A 25,780-nucleotide genomic window follows, 5' to 3' on the forward strand; every position below is an offset into this window, starting at 1 on the left:
AAATTTCGTCTCTGTATCTACTGTGCAAATCCGAAACCCATGAAATCTTGTTCGGTATAAAATTAAGGGCTGAAAATTCTTACACAAGTTTGTTTACTTAGTACACATACTGCTTCTCATAAATTGGAACTCTGACAATTTTATAAAAACTTTATCAGTAATCTTCTATTCGATCATTTTCTAAATATCCTACGTTTTACCGTTTAAAAGTGATTTCAAATGACCCGAAACACGACTGCAAAAATTACGTGCGAAACGACGATACGAAATATCTCGTCTGTCGTCGAGCGAAATATACGTATTGATGTTTCTTTAATGGACAATTATATCTCTCTGTGAAAAATTGCGTTATTTCCGCTGACGTTCAACTTATTCCTCGTAGTCGATTATTTCTACATCGACAATGCGAATTAAGGTGCGTGTAAAAAACAGCGAGGCGACGGTGATGAATAATGGAAACCTTTCCCTATAAAAGTATGAGCCCGTGACCTCAACCTTCTCGCAATTCCAGTTAATACAGTCTTTCGCTTGATGAAATTTTTTTTCAATCGTAGCGTTACTATTGAATTCCGGAGACCGTCGGGTCGAGCCTTTTTGTATTGTTTTTTTTTTTTTTTTACAAACCGCCCTCCGTTGTTTGCGAAAATGGCACAACAATGACGAGAAAAGCGCACGAATAATGACTTCTGACTTGTATGCCCGTTAAACCGGGATGAAAAATGTCCAATCAATTTTTTTAATAGGTTTTGCGTTTTCCAAGATGGACGGGAATAGTATGTCTTTATTGTACGAAGATCGTGTACGTTAAAAATTTAAAAAAAGCATTATTGAGCGAAGAAAGAAAGAAAGAAAAAAGAAAGAAAGGAAAGAAGAAAACGGAAATAGAAAGTTATCTACAGGAATGTATAGAAGTGAAATTAAGCGTACTTGTTATACAATCTTCAAAATAATATAATACAAATTGCAATAAAATAATCAAGAGCAACGATAAGAGAAGAGAATTTGTACAACAAAATATGAAATTCGGAAACAACAACGGTAGGAGTAATGGAAAGAACCAAAGAGTAATAATGATATTGAACATTGAATTACTTCGCGTTTGTTAGATTTCTATCTATGGGTACCACTTCTTACGTGCAATCTTATTATTAATCGGCTTGGAATAATTATTCAGATCGAGACGATTACGAATCGAAACAGTAGATAATTTTGATATTTAAATTTCGACGATCTTAATGTCCGAAACGTGTTAATAAATTTTATCGATTCGATTCTTACGAACCTTACGATATCGCATTGCAGTATTATTAATTTTTAGAACGAACGAATATCAAATTCATGCGCGCAGGATTGTGTTGAAAATATGTATGTTTAATTAAATTCGTGATTAAATATGGTGATGTACCGATCAATAATCGAAACTCATTTTGTATATCCCATGCGATAATGTGTGTATCTTTAATGAGATATGTGTAACGTTGTATAACGAGATAAAAATAATCGTTCGAACCGAGTATACACTTTCTTTCAATTTGCATAGCAGAGAATAATAATAGTAATAGTAATAGTAATAATAATGCTAATAATAATAAATACGCGAAGAGAGCTAAACTGCGAATTGGATGCGACACTTTGTAAGCTCCTTTTCTAAAGATATCACGTGAAACGTGAAACGGTACGATTTAATTTCTCGTTCCGAAAGTATCGATCAAACGACGGAGATTTAGATATTATCGAAGCAACGTATCGCAATCAGAAGTAAATCCAACTTGATCCGAAATTTTATTACAAAATTGCATCCGTGCTGTTACGTACCGATTATCTCCGTCTCGTCCACGGAAAGTGTATCTCCGAGACAGCTTTGGAAAAAAAATTTTATGACTTTAAATAGCTGCTTATGTCTATTAAGTGTAGGGGTAAGCTCCGTTCTATTAAGTGGACGGGAATTCAATTGCCTCTTCAAAGTAAATGTGGAATTAACCCCACCGTGGCTGTTGGATATTCTACGGGTGTATCGTTCGTTTTTTTTTTTTCTTTCTTTTTTTTACGTCGCTTTTGCTTCGTTAATTCTTCTACTTAATTCTTTAGAAGCTCGTTAAATTTGTGGAAAATCCGTCAAAATAAAATATTTTCTCTTTCGTGCTTCATTATATTTCAAAATCCGTTTTGCCCGTAAAAACTGATATTTTTGTATTTAAAAAATCTTTTTCGAAATGTTGTTTCGAAATAAAGTTTAATCTTCTTTCGAATTTTAGAAACCCCATTATCTGAAATAATTGCTCCCATTATACTGGATCGTTCGTAACGTAAATAGTTCGATAACAATGAGCATTGTTATTTTCATTTGTTTATCTCGTACCACATTGAGAGAATCTATTATTACGTGACTCTGCTTTTAGAATACGCTCTTGAAAGAATAAAAATAACGAAAAGTATCTAAAACCACACCAATGAAAATGATCAAAGAAGTAATTATATTTTTATTCATCGACGGTATGATAGGAAAATTTTCGATCCGTTAATGAATAAAAGTACAATTACCGATTCGATCGTATGTATTAATGTTGCTTAGATATTTTACACGAGAAAAAAAATCTTTCTTTCGTTCGTCGCTCGTATTATTTAATTGCGGTAACAAAATTTGTGACGAATAAAAATATAATCGCACCTTTTACCACTCATACGTGAAAAACTAATCTACAACCGAATTGTTTGGTTAAACATTGTTTCTCGTGGCATTTTAACCGCGTAACGTTTGATTCTCGGCGTTAGTTGAAACGTCAGTTTTCCAAACTGAGAATTTCATAGAATCGTTCCAAGTTCGCGTTTTGAAATTTTTTCTCTATCGATGTCGGACAATGGCTTCGAAACTAATCAAGTATAGTCAAAGCGCGTTGCGAAACGGTAAATTACTTTTCATTCGGCAACCATCGACGAATCCTTATGCGTTCTGAACTCCGTATCGACAAAAATATCTTTATGCGAACCGTGCTTTCGTAATTTCAAAACTTCTACTTAACCCAGCTAAGTAAAATAACGTTGCGATGCTTCCGGCGAAGCTTATGTTACGTAACACGATTGCCGATCAAATTGATGAAATTTATTAAGATGCACTTCACGATCGATATATCGTGATTGCAACGTGCATTGTTCGAACGTGAAAGCGCATTCACCGTTACCGAAAACGAGAAACAGGAGCTTTAATATTCGATAACGAGTGTTTATTTATCCGCTTGTTTCGAAAATAATATTTACCATTTCAATAAATTGTTATTCAGTTACTTGCGTTTCAGTATCCGGATAATACTATACAATAGAGCGGAACGATTGTCGAGAATTATTTTCCGACAGGTTTCGTTATCGTTTTTTTTTTCATTTACGATTAAAAGGTGACCCGTTGATAACGAAAGGATCGTTACGCGTTTCGTGCCTCGTTAAATCACGCGATAAACCGAAAGCCAACGAGAATGCGACCTTTTTTGTTAAACACGAAAATCTGGCCGAGATTTTAATAAACTCGCGGGAAGAATGAACGTCGACCATCGCGTTTGTCTTTCTACGATACAATACAATCGAGTAATACGTGCCTGCAAAAAATTTCACCGTATTCTCGACAGTACGAAGAATAATCGCGCTTCTATCGTTTTAATTGTATTCGCTAAGACGATAGAAGGACAACGTAAATAGATCACGCGAAGCGGTGCAGTTATTTCTGTACTTGTAATTGCAGACGGTGGCTCGACGTAATATTTGTCAAAACCGATTGACCAAATGCCACTTCTGTTAAGTAAATTCTTGCGAGTATCGTGCAACACGCGATAAAATTGATGGAAACGAAATTAAAATCCCTACGTATAATACTCTTGGAAAGGGAATATAATTTAAATGTTATTTATGTAGAATTTCTAAATAATTAATCTCTTTGTTTGCGTGATTATGCATGTCAACGTTTAGAGTTGTCGAACTTTTCTCGCTTATTTTTATTTCACTTACCGTATAGTAAACTGTATTACGCGTATACAATGTGATAGTAATGAGTTTAATAATACTAATTAATTATATTACAATGCAATGTGTAAAGCAACGTCTACTTTCAGTCTAAATTGTCTTATTTCTTACAGTGCTACGAAGTTCTGCAACAAGCGTGTACGAAATTAAGAGGTCAGTTGCAACCGAGTAGCAAACCATTCACACCGGTGATCACGTACGTTTTAAATCCGAAATCGATCACGATGGGGCAGCTCTACGGTGAATACGATCTGAATACACGCGAATGGTGAGTGAATTTCCAACGTAACCTGAAACCAAATCTTCGTGCTGTTTTGCATCGAAATCGATCCCTTTTTTACTTTCGAAAGGCCACTGACACCTGAAGTGAAGTTAAGAATTCATTTTCTCTTCCAATGTACGATGTACCTTTTCACCTATTGCTCGTGGTAATCGTAAATATTTTTATGGTCTTCGTCTATACCAATAAATTATCGCGAAGTGAAAATATTTTCAAACAGACATATATTTTCATAAGACAAAAAATTGTTTACAAAATACTCGTCGAGAACCGACGAGAAGGTGCGCGAAGAAACACATTCACAAAACTTGCATTCAGTTGCAAGACGATCATCTTCGACACCCGATGTGAAAATAAAAAGGTACAAGTTGTTTGAACAAAAAACTGGCTGTTATTCGGAAACACGGAGAAACAAATCGAATGTTTGTATTGACTTTGTTTTCGTTTTTCCTTTTTTTTCTTTTTTACATACAGATTCTATCCGTTAAACGGATTCCGTAGAGATATACAATAGTTATCCAGAGAGGCAATTTTAAGCTGTATACGCTCTACGGACGGATCGATTGGCTTTCATCGTCGTTTTACAAAATAAACAAATAGCGACAGGTTTACTTCGAACTCGATCAAGCTCGAACGAAAGGAGCAGAATTTTCGCATTGAAATTAATTTTACCAGGAAACTGGTAGCGAATAAAAATGGAAAACCTATCGCCCCGTATTTATCCATTATAATATTGCCGTTTAATCAAATCGATCGTTCAAAATCACCGATGCGGTTGTTCAATTTGTTTCGAAAAAAGTCTGATAAAGTGAACGTTTTTGGACGATAGTATTTCGTTTTGCAGTAGTAATTCTCGCATTCGAGAAACAGATTCTGAACAGCCAGTTGATCGAAAAGTGGGCTTGGTAGCGATTTTTGTCCCTTAACTGCCAAAAATTTCAATGGAAAGACGCGCGTCACTTGAATCACTTGCCCTTGCTCTTGTACTTATTGAAATTTATTCACAAATATCCGTACAGCTCTCGTTATTTCCCGAAACGTTGAAACAGCTTATTCGGATCCCGTGACCGCGTTAATTAAAAATAATTGGTATGATAATATCGTACGAACAGGGCTGTGCAAAGTACTATAATGAAATGTGATAATTTTCTTCGATTTAATTAAATGAAATACTATCCGTTTAAAAAGGAAGACGCGGTAAAGGTATAGGATTCCCGATTGAAAAGGTGCACAAAAGAAACGGAGTATTACAAATTAATCCGATGATTAAAACTATCAAAGGCTCCCGGGACACCCTTTCGGAAAATAATTCCAACGTTTCGTCTGCATTGCAGGTAGCTTCATTAGGCTCTGTGAACGTATCGATATTGAATAGTGTCGATGATCCATAAACCTGTGATCTGTAGCATCGAACACGACCTGTCGCCCAACAACAACGCAGCCCGTGTTTAATCGATATTGTGCAGTCACAATGAAACATCGATCATTCTGCATTCATCGATAGACCGTGCAATGAGATCTTGAAGGCTTCCCGATCTAGGTTCTTTCGATTAATATTGTTAGAAGCTCCCCAATGTGTATATCGTATCGTTTTAGCTAATCACTGTAGGGAAAGGGGAACTTGGAAGCGAACTATTATCGATTATGGTTCTCGCATACCTAATAAAGATAGTGCAGGAATGCATTACGACCGATGATGATTCCCAAACCCCTGTCGAACTTACCTAAAAGGATATTTATACCGATGTTGATATTAAAACACCCGAACAAACTAGTTAAAAGGTTTCTTATACCGAACACGATATCGTAGAAGTTGTACTTTTTACTTAAAAGCGCCGAAATTCAATTAATCACTTTTCCAGATAGAAAAATCATCGTGGTAAGGTTTCTCCCGCGGGTCCTACCTGTAACAGATAAATTATTCTTTATCGATCGTAATCGTTAAATCTTAATTCCATCCAGAGCTTTGAATAACCAGAGTCCAGAATTCATTTGTATGTTAACCTTTACGAAGAGCAAATAAATGAATTTTTTATTAATTTCTATCGTACCGTAAACGTTTGTTCTCGTCTTCAGGACCGATGGTATTTTCTCAACGCTGCTGAGAGCTGGTATATCCACAAACGATACCGATAAACGTTGGTACGTATTCGACGGGCCTGTCGACGCTGTTTGGATCGAGAATATGAACACTGTACTGGACGACAATAAGAAACTTTGTCTTACGTCTGGCGAAATAATGCAAATCCTACCGACGATGACTATGATGTTTGAAGTCGCAGATCTGAGAGTGGCCTCGCCAGCCACGGTGTCGAGGTACAGTAATCGAAAACGATCCAAATTTTAATCGAATAAAACCAACGTATAGAGATTTATTCGCGATGGTTATTCCATCGTTGGTTAAATTTTTTCTTTCTTCATTGTGAGATATTTAATTCTATAATTCAAATGCTATAATTATTGCGTTTCTCTGATCGCAATTTATCGATACAGACTGACAAAAAACGAATCGCTATTCGGAAACAAAATACTTCTCGTCTCTTTTTAACATCGCAATAAAAATCAATTAACGGTAAATAATAACAATTATTGTATTAAATACAAATACTTCGCAACACCTAGAATTTACATATTTCCATCGATCGACGATCCGAGCAAACGAAACATTGTTTGCAAATAATTTGTATTCGAACGTTCAATTGAAATATATCCGGTAAATGAAACGAATTAAACTGTTTCCACTCGATAGTCGTGCTCGACGAAAAAAGAAACTTGTAAAATAATTCGACGACACGAAAAATTCCCCGAGGGTTACTTAACGAATTTCAATTCGTCGAAATTCATTTCCCGGCGGGAATATTTCGAATTGCTTGGACTTCCGAATTACACAGCATCCGACCGCGTTGGCGTACTACAGGTACATTCGTCTCGCATTAAGGTATCATTAATAATCCACCGTACGCAGTTCCGAAGCACGTTTCCATTTCACTGAACCCCAGATTACATTTTGCACGATGCTTTCCATTCCTTTCCACGCCCAGAACACGAGTTCCAGGTACTTATTTCGAGTAAAAACCAACACACACCGCTGCTCCGAGTTTCCTACGATCGAACAACCGTTCGCTATCGATCGCGCGCATAAAACATTAAATGAACACGACAACGAACGAGAAAACCCACAGAAATTCCAATGGACACCGAATCGCAAATTTCTCGACACTTCTCGCACAATTGTTGCCGCGAGATTCGCTTTGCGCGCCAGGAAGAAGCACACGAATGAATTTTTTACGATTTTTTCCACAAACTTTACTTCCACGTTACTCTCTACAACTAAATTGTCACTGAGAAAATATTCCCTCCTAGAGAGAGGAATGAAGTTTACTCGGAATTAGATTTAAGCGAAAGGGGAGGCTTGCGGTTTATCGCACCCCAATTTGACGATTTCTATTCAAAACTTTGCATGGAAATTTTCACTGATCCAAACTAAGCATTGTGCCGTACTTCGGTGAGCTACTTTTCGATTCTAAGGAAAAAATCATCCCTTGTACCAGAATCGCTCGTTTTATTTACCCATTCTTTTTAGAATTTCGCTCTCCGGTATGAGAAAATTTTCTACCTTTAAAATGAGCTAAAGAAGATTACGATACGATCATTTTTCACGAAGTTGTAGTAATTCAGAAATTGATAGCGTTTCGGTCAACTGTCCTAAAACTTCTGAGCAGGGATGCATTGTACATAGCACGTAATATGTAGCGAGATAGGCACAGTTTATGGTACACGACGAATAATGTGCATTGCGTGCTATATTGTGTGCAATGTGTGCATTAGAATGCACATGCTGTACGCGTTACATAAAATACGATGGAATATAGAGATTAAATTGCACAAATCAAGTTGATCGTCGTAAAGCATTAATAGTAGCTTCCAAAGGTTAAATAGGGGGCTGTGTCACCGCTTTAATGATGAAATTAATTACTGGCATTTTCCCTCAGATGTGGCATGGTGTATTTGGAACCGGAGGGTCTTGGTCTCGATCCGTTTATCAACTGCTGGCTAAAATCATTGCCTCGAGTGAGTATTTTAAGAAATCGAACGTCGAGAACTCTAATAAATTGCAACGATTGAATCTACGGTCAACCAAAAACCTGGATAAAAAAATGAACAACGCTGCTCGTGGTAGTATAGAATTCGAGAGTCTCCTTTATCGATTTTCTAATTTTAAGTACCAAGTTTTGCACGTAGGAACGAAGTAAATGTAATTATGTTTCCGTGGAATCACAGAGTACGAAGACGTTGCACTTCATTTCTAACCCGCTTACTGCTCAACTCCATTGTTCTTCCAAAGAAGAAACGTTCTATCACGATCCAAGAGTTATTCCCCTGAACGAATATTTTCATAATTTTTCATTCTCCCGCGGGCATCGCTTCTTATCGGTTCATTCGGTCGACCTAATAACGTGGAGAATTTTAATTAAATTACGTTACCACATCTAAAATTTAATTTCCAACGTTCATCTCCCAGGAATCATTATTCATAAATTGAAACCGAAGAAGACGTTTCGTATCATAATTATTTATGTTTGTATAGATTTAATTTATTTTTAAAGACAAATATTAATTAGCGATGGAAACGGTTCCCACGGAGTTAATTGTTCGATTGCAGAATATGAGCAACCACGTCGATAGAATCGCCGAACTGACCAGTCACTATCTATTTCCGGGTCTGAAGATTTTGCGCGGTAGCTTAAAAGAGATCGTGAACACTGTGGATTGCGGAATGGTGCAGTCTTACATAAATCTGATGAACTTCAGAATCGGTCCAATGGCTGGCCGAGATGGAAAAGCTCCCCCGCCCGCCCCCTTTCAAGAAATCATTCGTAAGGATCAGTTTTAAGTTTGACGACTTTAAATTAAATCGGTATAACGGAATAGCAAACACATTGAGAATCTTTAAACGTCATTTCACGATATGAAAAAAATAATAAATTTATCGATACGAATACCAAGAGTAAAAATGTAACAATATTTATGCACAATTTTTGTATCCAAATTGACATTTAAAAGTGTACCAACTGACCCAATAATTCGTATACTCGAAGTAACTATCTCGAATGAAAAGTTTAAATCGCAGTTAAAATTAATTAACGTCGGTTCTATTGAAAAATCACAAATCGAAATAATTTTACTAATCGTAATAAAATGATTCGATATTTAATATGGAAAAAAAAAGGTATTGTATATTGTGTAATCAAACATCTGCGATACAATTATATTTAGATACGTTAATCCGTAGAGATATAAGAGGGGTGTCTGATACGGGTAGAAAATATAAGCTTATTCTACTTATTTTGAAGGTGGGAAAAGGTTATAGGTTACACGGTCATGGATAAAAATATTATAACCTTCGCCGACGCAAAATTCGTTTTCTCTTCAAATATGACGCGTAGTAAAATATTGAAACAACGAAGCACAATACGAATATTCGACCGGAGAAAATTAATTGTGCATCGATAAAACTTTCGTCGCTCAATTTGAAATTTCTAAGGACGAGATCGCTTCAAAGTCGTATTTGCAAAGGTCATCTTTTCGTATCCAAGGAATCCTGTATCCCCGTACGTTAAAATTGCCCGTATTCCACAATAAACCACAATCGTGGCGCGTCGTTCGTAAAGTGCACTACTGTCTCCGAAATAGATTACACCTACTACTGAAACAGTACACCGTCACACTATTCGAAACTAGAAACAGCTAGAGGATCGTATTTTACCTTTTGTCTTTCGCAACGAACAACAACTGAACAGTGCATTAATATTGTCAGAGAAAGAATTAAATATTACCGACACATTTAAAGAAAAATTACAGCTCACACTTCCGTGACCGACTAAAATCTAAATTCCAAACGTAAATTGGACCTTTGAATGAAATTGTTCCATGGTCGATCGTGTTTATCGAAATTCGATAGATGATAAAAATTCATTAACACGATACCGAAGATCGTATCGAATTTTAATATTAGCCCAGTGTTATTAATATTTGAAATACTTTGATTTCTATTTACTGTTTTAAATACGAAAGACACGTCGACAAAATTGGTTCAATTGTTCAATAACCCAGATTCGTAGCACTTGTTTCGTTGTTAATATTTGCTCCCGCTGTATTCAAGGCATTGACGAGCAAATGTTACAACATATTGGGAATTGTTCCAAACACCTGTGTTGAAACGAATGAAAGTATCGACTCGGGAGACCTCGAGACAATTGTCTTATTAAGAACTTTTCTCCTTTTTACGCTGTTAGCCGATCTTCCTCGTCCAATGAAAGTAGCGATGGCATCGAGTGATTCACGAGAAAGAACAATTTTTTTTTATCAACAAATACACGGATGTATTTCGATAAACTTTGTATTCAAATTTAATACACTCGTTTCAAGACCCGATTCAATTTTCAAAAAAGTTGGTCCATGGACAGCTATAATTAACTCTTTCAATTTTTCTGTTTTTCGTATGCATTCGTTATTCGCAAAAATTTCTGAAAATGTTCTGCATAAATTTTAAGGGGAATGGAATTTTACATAAAAAAGTCAAACGAATCTTTTCTCTGTCTTTCTTAACAAAGAGAACGTTCTATGTAATTTCATTCATTCCGCACTGAAGTATTAATAACGTATTCGTTGCAATTAATTTCATAATTATAAATGGAACCTGTACGAGCCATGAAAACGCGAATCGGGTAGAAGGATTGTACAATTTCAAACGATTGAATGGCACAATAATGAAGAATATTCCCTCGAATGACGGAGAACGACGTTTTTCTGTACTTTATGCTTGCTAGAGTTGTCAAGCACAGTCGACACTCGCATAGTTGTATAACTTCTAGAGTTGTCAAGCATTTACACACCGTACAGTTTTACCAAGTAACGATTAATAGTAGTTAAATACAAACACGTTTCGTCTAACCAACACAGAGACACGGTAACTAAATTTATCGCGTGAAAGCATTCTTCTCGGTGCAACGAGCATACGTGTTTAATCCGAGAAATGGGTCTGCGCATAAATTCTCCTCTCGCACCATTATTCTAGCCTGAGAAAAATAGAGCGGTTTCGTTAAGAAACGTGTCTCTCTGGTACCCTTTGCAGCTGATTTTCGAACATCCTAACTCGAGTTAGGAGGAAGTTGATCTTTAAATCGATCCTATCGATCGTCTTGAAAATAAATTGAAAATAAACTTGAAAATAAATACGAAAACAAGAACGATATGTAAAATAACGATCGTCTAATTTGTACGATTACTTGAATTTATCGAGAATATTCGATAAAACGTTAGTTTCGACCTCGTTAAAGGTAGAAGATGTTTCCCGCTGTTATATAGGCCTCGAATTAGAGGCAAAAAATTAAAAAAAATTCTCTTTACGATACTTTCCTTCTTCGTAGATAAAATAAAAACATGTTCCACGTATTGGAATTATTTTATTCAGTTCGAATCGAATTCAGAAGAATGAATTGTTCGTTTCAGCGAGTTTGCTCTCGCCTTGGGCAGCCTTTGCGACAGTTTGGAGTCTGGGGGCCAGCCTCGACTACAACAGTCGTTGTATTTTTAGCGAGTGGATCAGAACGGTGCAAAAAACTCATCAACACGACACACCGTTCCCCGACGATGGTCTGGTATTTGATTACAGGTGAGCAACGCAATACTGCTCGATATTTCGTCTTCCTTTGATCCGATGGCTAACGTTTCTCCCACTTGTAGACTGCACGACGGTGGTTTTACAGATTCGATCGATAGCCAGGATCCGGTTCCGCCAAAATGGTACAAATGGCTAGACAATATTCCGTCGATCACGATTACGCCGGAAATGAAATACGCTGGTAAATTATCCATACGAATATATATATATAAATTGCTCGTACCGAGAGACATTTGGCAAATCCCATCCATTAAACGTTCCTTGACCCGGGATGTCATGGAAAATATGATATTTATACACTGCTCCGAATAACTGTACGATAACATGCTGGAATTACATTACAAAGTCAATGGAGATCGTAATATCGAACAGTTCATCCTGCATTGACCCTTTTATAACGATCATTCGCGTTATACGTCTAGATTATTAATTACCAGCGTTTGTAAAATCGTGAGTTATTCCTTCTAAACAGATCGAGCACCATTGAGATCGAGAATTTATTGCGAATCGTTAACAGACGATACAAGCATAATAAAAATAAGTCCAAACACGACGTAAATTAACGAAATATAATTACTGTTCTATTTTTTTTTTCCATCTAGTTTATTTAACTTTAAAAATAAAGTGCAATTCACGTCGAGTTTGGACTCATTTTAATCGGGAGAACATCACCGTTACATCGATACCATAATCATAAAGCTAAAGTGAAAATGTGACAAATTTTAATTTTCCTAATTACCTGAAAATGTAATTGGAGAATTGCCACGATAATTTTAACGCGTACCCCCGATTTACTTAAACTTAAACGAACATTATCATACTTATCTACCAGTGATACTCTAAGGGTCCAGCCTTATTTTAAGTCCTGCTACGTACTACATAACCAATAATTCAACAATCGTCGTAGACATCGAAGTACCAACGATGGACAGCATCAGAAGCGCAACTCTGTTGGGCTATTTGCTGATCAACGACTCGAACGTGCTCTGCGTCGGACCAACCGGAAGTGGGAAGACTTTAACCGTAGCCGGGAAACTGTCAAGGAACATGCCGAAGAAATTCATTTGCGATTTCATTACGTTTTCCGCTCGAACTACTGCCAATCAGACCCAGGTGCGTCATAAAACTCGTTACCATGAAAACCTACTCGTGCTGTCAAAACCGTTTGGTAAATAAATGTAAAAGTCCAATATTTAAATAACAGTGATTCGTGGTTGCGTTTGAAAATGTATACATCCGAATACGAGTACGTATCTACTTTTTACTCTTTTTACTCGTTTTTCTACAGCCCCTCCTAGCAATAAAAATTCAAGTTAATTGTAGATGAAAAAAAGTTGTAACTTGCATTGGAACTTTAAATTATTATTTTATCATTGTGTATTACGATACGGATTAAATTGACTCGTGCGTAAGTCTCGAACGAACTAGGTTTTATTTTTGATTACGTCGAATCGAAAAAAAAAATGGTATTATTACATATATGTATTATTTAATACGATCTTCGTTCAACGAATTTTGATAAAACCATTGCCGTTACAAACAAAAGAATGCGCTAATTTTATTTATATAAAACGAACGTAGTTTACGACTGTTGCGTACGATTCAAATATGATAACAGTATCACGGTTAGTTGTCCAAGATATGGAAGATTTAGAAAATTGTATTATAGTCTCTAGAATATCGAAAACTGTACGATGGTCCGTTTGAATTTCAAATGGTTAAATTGTTTACGTTTCTCCGTGGAAAGGATCTGATCGATGAGAAGTTACTCAAGAGACGCAGGAACACTTACGGGCCACCGTTGTTGAAACAACAAATTTTCTTCGTCGACGATTTGAACATGCCCGCTCTGGATAAATACGGTGCACAGCCGCCTATCGAATTGATTCGTCAGTTTATGGATTTCAAAGGTGAACCCGTTCTCCTCGTACTTGACCGAATCGTCCGTATCGCGTCGACCTTAAATGTTAACTCCCGCTAACGTTCGCAAGACGATTGATATACGATACGTTGAGACTTGATTAATGCTTACGAAGATAAACGATACCCTTAACAAAGAAATTTTGTAGGTCAAGTACGCCGAGAATATAATTTTTCGAAGGGTAGAGTTTATTCTACCGCGTTGCAGAACAAACAAAATATAGTGGTGTAAACATTTTCAGGATGGTACGACCGGAAGGAGATCGGAGATTTCAGACATATCGAGGACGTAAATTTCATTGGCGCGATGGGACCACCAGGCGGTGGTAGGAATCCGGTAACTGCCAGACTGTTGCGACATTTCCATTTCATTGCGTTCCCGGAAATGGAGGACGACGCCAAGGTAATTCCTGAGCTTTTCTTCGATCGGCTAATCCACTGGACCGAGGAAGTCGTTAACAGCGATCAAAAAGCAGGAAGCAATTAACTAACCCATTAGACGTCGAAACTTAACGGGTTACTCGATAAGTTTTCACGTTCGATAAGAAACGGAGTTATTAGCTTCGTCGTTTTAGTTTTCGAAAATTGATACCGTTTGACGAACACGTGTAAAGTTTCGCGTTGATTTCTCCACTCGTTTGTATATTTACACTTGCTCGAAGTGTCGTAGTATCTTTTTTACAATGGAAAAACAACGAAACTTATCGAACAACTTACTATAAGTGTATACATCCATTCTTAATTTTCTATTTACTCGTTCCTCTCGTTGACAATTTCAAAGAATACTCCGTTCAACGATTACCGTTTTAATTTCAATCTCTCCGCTGAAAAACGAAGAGAAATTTTTATATTACCCGAACTGTAGAGAAAATTGGAAATCACGTTTCTGGCGAACAAATTCCCTCCGAATTTCAAAATGTAAAAATTTGAATCCCCCCACCGTGTCTCGTGGGAAAAAACTTTTATCGAATCGGGTCCGGCAGTCGAGCTGCCATTATAAAAATAAGTTTTCGAAAGTTCGCCGCGAGTGAAACATTGGTGCCTAATGGGTTAAAGAAACGAAAAAATAGTAGAGCCGGGAACAATTTATCTTCGTTTCGTTGGCAACGTCAGAGCTTCGCGTTTGGCAATCACGGTTGAAATTCTTTTGAACTTTGTCGCTTCTATTTTTCCTTCTCCGGTCTTTTACGTCTAAAATTGGCTTTTCGGACGGGTACAGTCGACCGTGCGAGTCTACACGGTAGAGCCAGGAGAACCAAGACACAGATGCACTTTGTTGACCAACCAAGTACCGATACGTGGAACAAAACCTGGAGATTCCCACGAAAAGTAACGCGAATCGTGCAGTTATCGAGGTAACCGATAATAGAGCCTCTCGTGTGATCTCGAGTATCCGATCAACGACGTGCAAAAGCACACAAATTACGAAAGAAAAACTTCCTACGATGCAACAGACTCTCTCTGTCTCTCTCCCTCTGACATTTCTCTGTCTCTGTCTCTCTGTGTCCCTCTCCGTCCCCTCTCTTTCTCGTTTGTATTCCAGAGAAAAGAAAAATCGATTCTGGAAGTAGTTACGACTCGTGTTGGGTCAGACGTTTTAGCGAACCATCGTAAAGTCTTTTTTCGGGCTAGGAAAAATCATCTAAAGACCTTCCGAACGTCTTGGGGGAGGTCGGAAGTCACGTGGGAAATGTACCGGGTGTAGAGTCTACCCTCTAAAACCTACCCCGATGCTATTGAGAAGAATATACCGAGAACGCCAACGGTACAGCGTTCGGTACAACCAATGTGAGGTTTGAGACTAACAATTGTCGAGTGAAAGTTAACGTACACGTTTTACGCGGTACGTTTCCCTTAACCGGAAACTTATCTCCCTTCCTTCCACGATACGAATTACGTTATCGCGCTCGAGACTCGTTATTGTAACAATTCGTAGAGAACGTGGCCTTTAATTTAAAATTTCAGTCACAAAATGCTACAAGTTCCTCTTTAATCGATATCAAAAATTAATCAATATATTTTTGGTTTTGCATCGTTATAAGTTTACACACTCGAGACGACTCGAAGTTTCGAGTACAATCGTTTTACCGAATCGTGCAAATCTTGCACAGACAACGTTCATTGCAGATTATTATTGCTACCAATCGAGCTAATTTACGCACACTTGTAACCGTATCTCGTTAAAGTTCATTTTTATCGATCAAAGTAACAGATCGCACACGTTGCAATTTACGATACATGTACCGAGATTTGCTACCGACTGTACAAAGGGCTGATCCGGATAATGCCCTAGTCCGTTTCGCGTTCAAGTGTTTAAAGTCACCACTTTTCAACGAGAAGAATATCCTTCTCGCGGTGAAGAGTGTTCAAATAAATTCACCACGGCGCCGACAATAAAGCTGGGAAGTATTCTCTCGGCAGCGCGCAACGCGCGGAGTTTTATTATTTTTTTACGATGTACCCGAAATCTCTTGTTGTACCTTTTGCGGTCGACAGCTCGAGATAAATTCACTTCGGGGTATCTCGTCGCCCGCAGCGCTCGCGATGTGTCGTTAAATTTTAATTCGAGACTTTATATTAAAGGACTTGGATTTTCTTTTTCCAAGAAAGTCTCCCCGATCTTCGCCACAGACGCGTTTACTCATTTCGAGCGTAACGATTAAGCGTATTTCGTTAAGTTGTACGCGCTTACCTCCATTCTCTTGCAACAATAATCCTTCCGTATCGTTCGATACGACCCTTGTTGCACGCTGGTACGAAACCAGCGGAAAAGTTTGAACTCGAACATTAGAAAATTCGAAACGAAAAGAAAATATTACCCTATTTTTTATAAAAATAATAAAACACTTTATGGGTGCATCGCGTTATTACCTCGAAGAACATTTTGGATCGCGGAGTTGGCGATAAAAAAATTTTTATCGGTCCTTTAACGACGAAAATAATACGGTTGGACAAGTCACTTTTTTCGCGCGATATAAGAACGATATTACAGTAATATCGAAATCGAGACAAAATAAACTGGCCGTCCAAAGCCAGTCGCGTACATTTTCTCCGTCGTATGTAACAACCGTAATTCGGTTTTACCCTGTGGTAAATTGTCTCGTTGTTCAACGAACTAAAAACGTCCATCCGCGTGTTCGAGCAAAGAACAAAAAAGTAGAGCGAAACTCGAACGATCGACACGTTGGAGAAACCGACTAGCTTTAAAACCATACGATAGTCACTTGTGAAAATTAAATATTTTTATATTCCTCTCGTATCTTCGTGAGAGCGTTACCAATAGATCGGTAAGGTCGTCTCGTTAAAAATAAGTCCAAACGCAACTTGTTTCGAATATCTTCGGTTGCATAAAAAATTATTTAAACACGATTCGCGTTACGTACAGGAAGAAATTGGTCCGAATACGGTCGTGTTCGGTCTCGTTTTCATCGGGAGAATCTGGCCAATCGGTTGATAATATTCTTACGAAGCTGCAACGAAATATATCGGAAAATTGAAGCTGATCGTCGCATCGATGTGCACGCAACGTTGCTTCTAAACTCGAGGACCGAGCACTCGTAATAATTGTCGCGATATCGGTGCGCGGTGGAACGTCGATTATACGAACCAATCGAGAGACAAATTCGTTTGGATAACCCGTTTTCGGGTAAACGGTCTGGAACGAAGCAAATTTGCGAATGTGTCCCAAAATGATTGGAAAGAGTAAAAAAGAACCCGACAAGAGAAACGCGTTCCAAGAAAATAATTAATCGTACTTAAAATCGTACTAAAAATACATTATCTATGTAACAACGACAAATAACATTTTCGATCGTTACGAGCGAGAGAGAGAGAGAGTCTACGTAACGTCCAGAACAGCTTGAAAATTGACTCAGCTTCGTTCGATTGAACTCCATTGGCAAATCTTGATTTTCTCGCCAATTCCGTTCTCAATACCTTTAGAAGATCTACCATCGCTTAAAAATCTGGTCGTCGGCTTCAATTGTTAATTACACTTTATATTTCTTTCGCGAAACGGTTTTCTCCCACTCGATATCGCTGAAACGATCGTCGAGACGTTTCCAGGGAAAGCACCGCGTTTCACCGTGGGGGTTGCTCCCACGGAGAGAGAGAGAGAGAGAGAGAGAGAGAATCGGCGAAAGTGGCGTAAAAGTCGAGTTCCCCGTATTTCTCGGAACTGCTTCGTAAATTTCGTTGGACGTCTCGGTCGGTCGCGTTTCGAAACAAGTATCGCCGTTACAACGATCGTGGCGAGCGAGTACGATGACGGATCAAAGAAAAGAGAGAGACGGTGGTGTATATATTTCCTCTTTATTTCTTTTTCTCCCTTATTTTCGTTCGGGCGGGCTCCGTCGAGCACGAAACGACTCCGGCAAGTTCCAGTGTGTCGCTCGCGTTAACTTTCCTCCGCGTTCGTCCAGTTTTATTCCATCGGGTCGTCAATCCACGCCCACGCGGAATAATTGGCGCTCGTGAAAGAGACGGACCGCTCGACGCTCGTGGCCTCTGTTTGTCCTCCCGCCCCGTGCACGGTGCAATTAGGTCTCGTAAATTGTGTCCATAATTTATCTTAATCACCTGTTCGACCAATAATGAGCGACTGTAACTACCCGTACGTTCCCCGAGCCGCCGCGGGAATCTTCTCTGCCCCTTCCCTCTTCCCGCAACACTCCCCGTGTACGCTTTAGGGATCGGACAAGGTCGCTCGTAGGGCGCCCGAACCGTTTAAGCCTGGAAACTCTACCTCGCGAGTACTCGTCGGGGTATGCCCCCCTTCCTCGCCCTACCGTGCAATTTTTCCTCCTTTTCCTCGAGAAATTCAAATTACGCGGAATGTTTCGACATCCAACTTCTCCTTCTCCTCTTCTCTCCCCTCCACTGGTCTCTTCCTGTGCACCCGCGGTCTCAAAGCGAGGAACTTGCGCGTATACGCGCGGCTCGTACTTCCGTCGAGAAGGAAATACCGGGGGAATGAAAATGCAAGTTCGTCGAAAAGTCGAGATCATCGAACAAGCAGAGTGTAGATTTAACACCAGAACTACCGACGATGTTAAGCTGCATCTCGTACGTATCGAAAAGGTAAGGACAATCGGCGAGGAACTCGTAAGATCGATCGCACGCGTAGAATGGAAAGAGTTCCAGTCTAAAATTATTATCAAAAATTATTGCGAATGGTTCGAATATTAAGGATACTGCCACGATGAACGCTCTATAAACGCTCGAAAGGTTCCACGAGCACTAATTGTGGTTACATTGGCCGAGAAGCGAGGAAGATATTTAACGGAGTGAATAAACTACCCCGTAATAAAGTATTCTCGAAATATACTCTCTCCTATTTTCACAGTTCCGCGCGTCTTTTCCTTTGTGGCTACCTCTCTCGATCACTGTTTTCTCAGATGCATACTTCCGCCTCTTTCGTCTCGCAAAACCGTGTACAAAACACCCACGGCTCTCTCGAGAAACCGAATAGATTCTCCAACGTAATTTTCCAGTAATAGCGACTCTCGACCGGTATAATAATTCGAGGAGACTCGCACTCCCCTGTGCGAATTGTTTCTCAAGAGGGAACTCCATCGTTTTGAGGCCGAAGATATTTAAAAATTTTTTCCGACGAGACGGAATGTCCAATAAAAATGTTCCTACCTATATTAAAAATACGTACCTTGAAGAATATTTCTGCCAATTCTCGTAAAAAAATGTTAACGACTGTAGAAAATATAAACGTCCTCGAAGTACACTCGTGGAATTTTCTAGTCCCACGGTGGAGTTGAATGGTCAGGATTGGGTAGAATTAGAATTTCTAAAAGTTAGATCCACGTCGTTTAAGAGATTAACTCGTAATTAATTTGGTATTTTTTCGTTTCGTCAGCGACACATCTTTGGTACAATTTTGAATTCGTGGCTGTCGGTGACAGAAGGTTTCGAAAACATGCTAAACACCTTCGTGGACGCAACGCTGAGCGTGTTCGCTACGATAAGCAAGATATTACTGCCAACACCCGACAAGTCCCACTATACTTTTAATCTACGTGACCTCAGCAAAGTGTTTCAAGGGATGCTAATGATGAATCCGAAAAAGATCAAGGTTCGTACGTACAAATTCCAATGCTTCGTTTCCGTATGATCTCGCGTCAAATTTTAATGAAAAATCAACGAATGCGATTAAACCAGAATTTTCTCTAAAAAAAATTGTAAAACGTAGGTGTATCGCAGGGATAGCGATAAGTAACGTTCGGAAAAGAAGGTAGAACGTTTATTTCTACGAAAATTAGTCTTCCGCGTACACCTTCGTGCGTGCGAGCACAATTTGTGGCTCTGGTGAACGACACTGTCGCCTTTTTCCAGGTTCGCGAGAAATTGTTGCTACTTTGGTACCACGAGAACTTGCGAGTCTTTAGCGATCGTTTGGTCAACGAGGCTGACAGAAAATGGTTCGACGATCTTCTACGAAGTATCATAAGGGATTCGTTCGAACGCGATCCCGAAGTGGTGATCGGCCACTCGGTTTTATTTTACGGTGACTTCTGTGGAACCACCAAAGAATACGAGCAGATAACCGACACGGAGAAAGCACGTATCCATCTTTCGTCATTGTCCAAGCTTCCGATTTTGTTCCCAACGACGCTATATATACAACACCATTCTCGAGTATGCATTTCTATTTTCGAACGAGAGGAAACGTCGGTTATCGCCTCGTCGAGCTGGATGCAATTCCGAGAACGATGTTTAAATCGTGTTAGATATTTCGTTAACACGTTACGCGTCTCCTATTTGAAAATTGTACGCGCGAAACGCGATCCAGCTTATTTCACGAGTCGACGACACTGTTTCAGATGGAGAACACATTGAACGAATTCTTGGAGGATTATAACGCTTTGACAACTTCTCCCATGAATCTGGTACTTTTCCAAGACGCGATAGATCATATCTGCAGGATCAATCGAATCATACGGCAACCTCATGGAAATGCCCTCCTTTTGGGAATGGGGGGATCAGGTGATGCGGAAAAAGTATTTTGTCGGGCTACCTTCTGACCTCTCTTATCTTCCCTAATGCCTCAGAAGGGACCGGTAAGTCGCAACTTTTCTTCTTTCGACGAATGAAAGAATAATAACAGTATTGAAAGAAGAAAAGGAAGAAGAAAACGAAAGAGAAGGATAAAAGTATCAGCCGCGATAAAAGTAGCAACACCAACGGTAGCAGTAACGATTATAGTAGCGATAGAAGCAAAAACGCAGCGAAAGTAATGGCAATGGTGTTAATAACAATGATAATAGCAATAGTGAAAGCAATAATAACAGCAGTAACAGCGATAATAATAGCAGTGATGGTCGTAACTATAATACCAACAATAGCAACGTTGACAACAGTGGTGTAAATAGTATTAACAGTAACGGTACTTTTTTACTTTCTTTGCATATTTTCAGTGTTTATAAATTACGATCGCTGTAACTATTATATAATAATTCCCACCGTGTCACTACTAATACGATAATTTCCATTACATTGCTACACTGTATCGCCACCAATGCAACGATAAGTGTTTTATATACGTTAAACGCGTGGAAGAAATTGTTACAAAAACGAAAGATCCGTCGTGTCCTTTTATTCGTCTTTTGTAAAATTATCCAACGACCGAGACTTTCAAACTTATGGTACACCTTTGCGTCGTTTCTAATCGAATCATGGTTTGATTCAGGTCGTCAAAGTTTAACGAGGCTCGCCACACACATGCAAGACTACAATTCGTTTCAAATAGAGCTCAGCGGTGCTTACACGCTGAACGATTGGCGCGACGACATTAAAAACTCGATGATGAGGGCGGGCATGGAGAATGAACTTCTGGTATTTTTATTCTCGGACAAGCAGGTACGGTCAGCAAGTGAATTTCCATATCCAATCTTATCCGTCGATCGCGTTACATTCGCGAATCCGTTGCAAACAATTTACGCGAGAACTATCGTTACCATTCCTAACACTCGCGCTATTTCCTTGTATCTACGTTATTGAAACAAACTTTCGTTTCTTCCGAAATAATTACGAATAACAACGGTAAAGAACATGGGTACCCAGCGAAGTAACGGAAACTTATGTTGTAATTCTCTGCAGACACCGTACAACTTTGCATAATTTTATTTTCACTTTTTCTTGAAAGAAACTTTTCTACCTTACCTCGTAAAATTATACGCGCAATATCGTGTATCGGATCGTAAATTTCATTTGCGTCGATATTTTTTCGTTGGATTTTTTGCGAGCATGGACGAAAAGTTACTTCGAACGGTCCGAAGTGAAACAAAAAGGACGTACGATACGTTACAAGGAATGAGGTCGAGTTACGTGGAATTCGTGCTAATTTAAAGTCACGGTCCACACACGGCAGAATTGAAATCAATGTTGGTGTTCCGGTAAAATAACTTTTGAAATATTTCAACTGAAAGTGGCGATAACTAGGCAACAACTCGTGTACGATTTACCCTATATCGTAGAATGTTTGCAAACGTACCATCCACGTCCACATCAACGAACGTAAGAGTAGTCATCGCGACCATACTGCGCGTAGTATAATAAAATACAAAAGCAATGACTTTCACCGCGAACGTATAAATCTAAACGCAAATTTCCTCCGTCAAAGGACCGTTCTTCGCTATATTTATCTTTGCAGATAAAGGACGACACCATGTTGGAGGATTTGAACAACATTCTGAACAACGGTGACGTACCGAACATATACAAAATGGAGGAGACGGAGAAAATATACCGTACGATGCGCGGCGCGGTGCAAGAAGCAGGCTTGCAGATCAACAGAAGCAACTTGTTCTCCACCTACGTGAAAACCGTTCGGAACAATTTGCACGTGGTTATTACGATGAGGTACGATCCTCGACTGTTGCCAGGGAAGCTCCACGGAGCCCTTGTTAACGCGAAATTGTTGCGGGAAATCTAGAGAACTAACGATCGACCAATAACGCAAGAATAATAATTCGTTGGAGGTTGTCGAGTGTAGACGCGCGTGGCACTCTACCGTAGAATCGTGTACGGTCGATGTCGAGCGTGGGAATAGAAGGCTGAGTGTACATTTTCCGAGGAAAGGGTCTCCTCGCGGAGAATCGGTTCGATTTCAGAAGGATCGCTGCGAGAACCCCCCACAGGCGCGAAATAGATTTGCGTTTTCACCCTCGAGGAACGGAATGTTTCCGATATCGAGTAAAACGTAATAACGCGCCGTTCGATATTGCCTTAAATAGGGAATACCCGCCCGACGCAAGAATTATGTTAACGGTTCGCGGATATAAAAGGTTCCCTTTTATATTTTATTACCCAGGGGCGCGAAGAAAAAAAAAAAAAGGTTGCCATTAAAGCCGGAAAGCTTTTCACCGAGCCGACGTTTCGATCACTGTAGACTTTCATCGAAACTTGCCACGGAACGGAACACTTTTCAAATTCGACCACTTGGATCATTTTTATTGCACCTTTTCACCGCGATGGAATTTTTCCAAAGATGGAATGTACAAGGTGGTGAAAGAAAAGAGTCCGAGACTTCGAGGACTCGTAATACTGATATCGACAAAGATTACGTTCATCGATAATACAAATCTTTCACATTTTTGAAAGACACTATGGGTATTCTTTTAACGTTCCTTCGTCTTTGCAATTATTTTTGTCAGAGTCCACGGACGCGCAGAGTATCGTAAGAATATTTTACGGGGCCGTGACAAACGTCTGACAAATATTTGAGAAAAAACGATAAGAACGCTCGCAGAAGTGGAGAACAATAGCCATAATGAAAGCGTTCGATCGATCGTTGGTCCGATGACCGATCTGTAACCAATTGGACTACCCAGGCTACTCGATTCGGTCTCCTTAGACTTGATATCGAATTGCCTTGCTACTATCTTGACACGACCTAATTTCATCAAACGGTTTTGCGAACCCGTAGCTCGATCGGTGAAGTTTTCCGTGCTCGTATCAGACAGTTTCCGGCTTTGGTGAACTGCTGCACAATTGATTGGTTCTGTCCATGGCCGGACACAGCGCTTCAGGTTTGTGACACATAATTTACTAGTAACTGGAACACGCATCGTCACGTACGCGAACAATATCGTATGCGGCACGCTACTCGATCGTGAACAGTAGAAGCGCGATGCATTCGTCGATAGCTATTTGTTCCTCGTCGCGTGAATTCACGATACACGTTTAATACGAAACAATCGTTGCGCGTCAAAACGACAGATTTGCGTCCATTTCTCTAAACTGCGAACCGATCGAATTTTACACCCTTTTCGGTCCAAGTCTGTAAAACGAAGAATTACGAGCGCGCGAAGAAATAACAGTAAAAACGCATTTAGTATCTTTCAGGGAAATTCTCAATATTTTAATAAAATATTCCGTTCGTAACTGTTTCGTTCGCTCTTTTGTCTTCCTCGCTGTTGCGTGAATTTCCGCAACGATATTTACCGTATTTTTCGTTCACTTTCCTGAAAAGTGTCTTCCGCAGAAGCCGAAGGTTGCACAGCATCGTTCGAGTACCGTACCGTAAACCTAGCACATTTCACGACCGTTGTTGTTGTTGTTTTTTTTTTTCCATGGAAGAAACAAAAATCTCCCACGGTAAAGAGATAAAAATGTGGGACAAAGAAATAAAAACAAGAACTTCGTACGTTGTTTTGCGGAAACTCATCGACCAGAAACCCTTTTACTGTACAAAAGGGGATGATGTTTCGCAAATACACCGCATTCTCGGATTTACAACACGATAGTATTTCAAAGACGACTTTACCGAACACGCGTTTCGACGATAGATGTACAGTATAGACGATCGACCGCTTAAACCCTCTTTTTGCTACCGAAACTACTATCTCTTTTTTTAAACTCAACAAACTTTATGTTCCTTATGTGCAAGAACTATCTTTAATACCACTAGTTAGCGTTACAATCACTATTAAAATGGTCTCTACTGAGAGTAGTGTCTGACCTAGTACGCTCGCATGGAAAATTTTTTTCTCTGTAGAATACCATGAGCGACGTCCGACCCAGTACGATCCGTAATTCCTTCCAGACCGGATCTTTTCCTCTTTCTATAGTTCAGATCGTTCGCAAAGAAATCGTTAAGCATTATTAACGCAGATGAGCTAAACGCTAACGTCAACGATCATTCCACGCAAATCCACCGGTTCTCGTCCGATCACCGAAGTTAAGATGCGTCGGGCACGGATAGTACTTGGACGGGTGACCGCTTGGGAACTCTGTGTGTTGTTGGCATTACTATCTTTTTCTTTTTTTTTTTCATTAACTTTAGAAATTTGATTCATCTCGTAGAGAAATATGTGTTTATCTTATGACCGTTATTAAAATGGAACAAATATTTCTTTGTATTTAAACCTAAATCGAGATGTTTTAATCGAACAGAAGAATTCCTCGTTAAATACGAATCTGCTACTTGTTTCCAAGGAAACTTAAAGTGTTGAAAAAATTAAGACACGCGGTACAAGTTTGTTACTCTGTTCAAAAGCGTCAAGGACATTTCGAGAATGTTTTATCCAATCGAATCGTATATTTTTGCATTGGTCTTTCGACGTACGTTTCATAGACTGTTGAAGAGCTTTTAAATCGAAGTACCGATTTAGAAAATTAGTAGCGATAATCACGAGCAACCGTGATTGAAATTCCCAGCGAGTGTCGATCGCCTGAAAAAAAAATCCATTTCATTTTTCCCGTCCCGCGTCGCGTTGCAAAACTACACCGAATGCGCCATAAATCTTCAAGATAAACGTTCTCCCTCGTGATTGTAAAGCTCGTTCATCGCTAATGATGGATTAACGGTGGCTACGGTCGTAGGTCAGGTCCTTTCGTGTTATCGACAGCTAATCCTTTTCCCCGTGGTATAGGAC

At 39.2% G+C, this 25,780-nt stretch overlaps 1 protein-coding gene and 1 pseudogene across 1 annotated transcript in view; both read left to right on the forward strand.

Annotated features, from left to right (window-relative positions):
- Positions 1-25,780, forward strand: part of LOC143152849 (dynein axonemal heavy chain 1) — a 133,942-nt gene that overhangs the window by 88,105 nt on the left and 20,057 nt on the right. Inside the window, exons 22-36 of the mRNA XM_076323409.1 lie at positions 4,122-4,276; positions 6,365-6,604; positions 8,281-8,359; positions 8,952-9,165; positions 11,801-11,963; positions 12,035-12,153; positions 12,880-13,085; positions 13,720-13,882; positions 14,135-14,295; positions 19,762-19,977; positions 20,238-20,462; positions 20,726-20,888; positions 21,592-21,761; positions 22,555-22,763; positions 23,830-23,932. Coding sequence (XP_076179524.1) covers positions 4,122-4,276; positions 6,365-6,604; positions 8,281-8,359; positions 8,952-9,165; positions 11,801-11,963; positions 12,035-12,153; positions 12,880-13,085; positions 13,720-13,882; positions 14,135-14,295; positions 19,762-19,977; positions 20,238-20,462; positions 20,726-20,888; positions 21,592-21,761; positions 22,555-22,763; positions 23,830-23,932 — 2,586 coding nt within the window. The remainder of the gene's footprint in view (positions 1-4,121; positions 4,277-6,364; positions 6,605-8,280; positions 8,360-8,951; positions 9,166-11,800; positions 11,964-12,034; positions 12,154-12,879; positions 13,086-13,719; positions 13,883-14,134; positions 14,296-19,761; positions 19,978-20,237; positions 20,463-20,725; positions 20,889-21,591; positions 21,762-22,554; positions 22,764-23,829; positions 23,933-25,780) is intronic.
- On the forward strand, positions 25,034-25,151 carry LOC143152977 (5S ribosomal RNA; annotated as a pseudogene).

This window comes from Ptiloglossa arizonensis, chromosome 11 (genome assembly GCF_051014685.1).
Source record: "Ptiloglossa arizonensis isolate GNS036 chromosome 11, iyPtiAriz1_principal, whole genome shotgun sequence".
In the NCBI taxonomy this organism is placed as follows: Eukaryota; Metazoa; Arthropoda; class Insecta; order Hymenoptera; family Colletidae; genus Ptiloglossa; species Ptiloglossa arizonensis.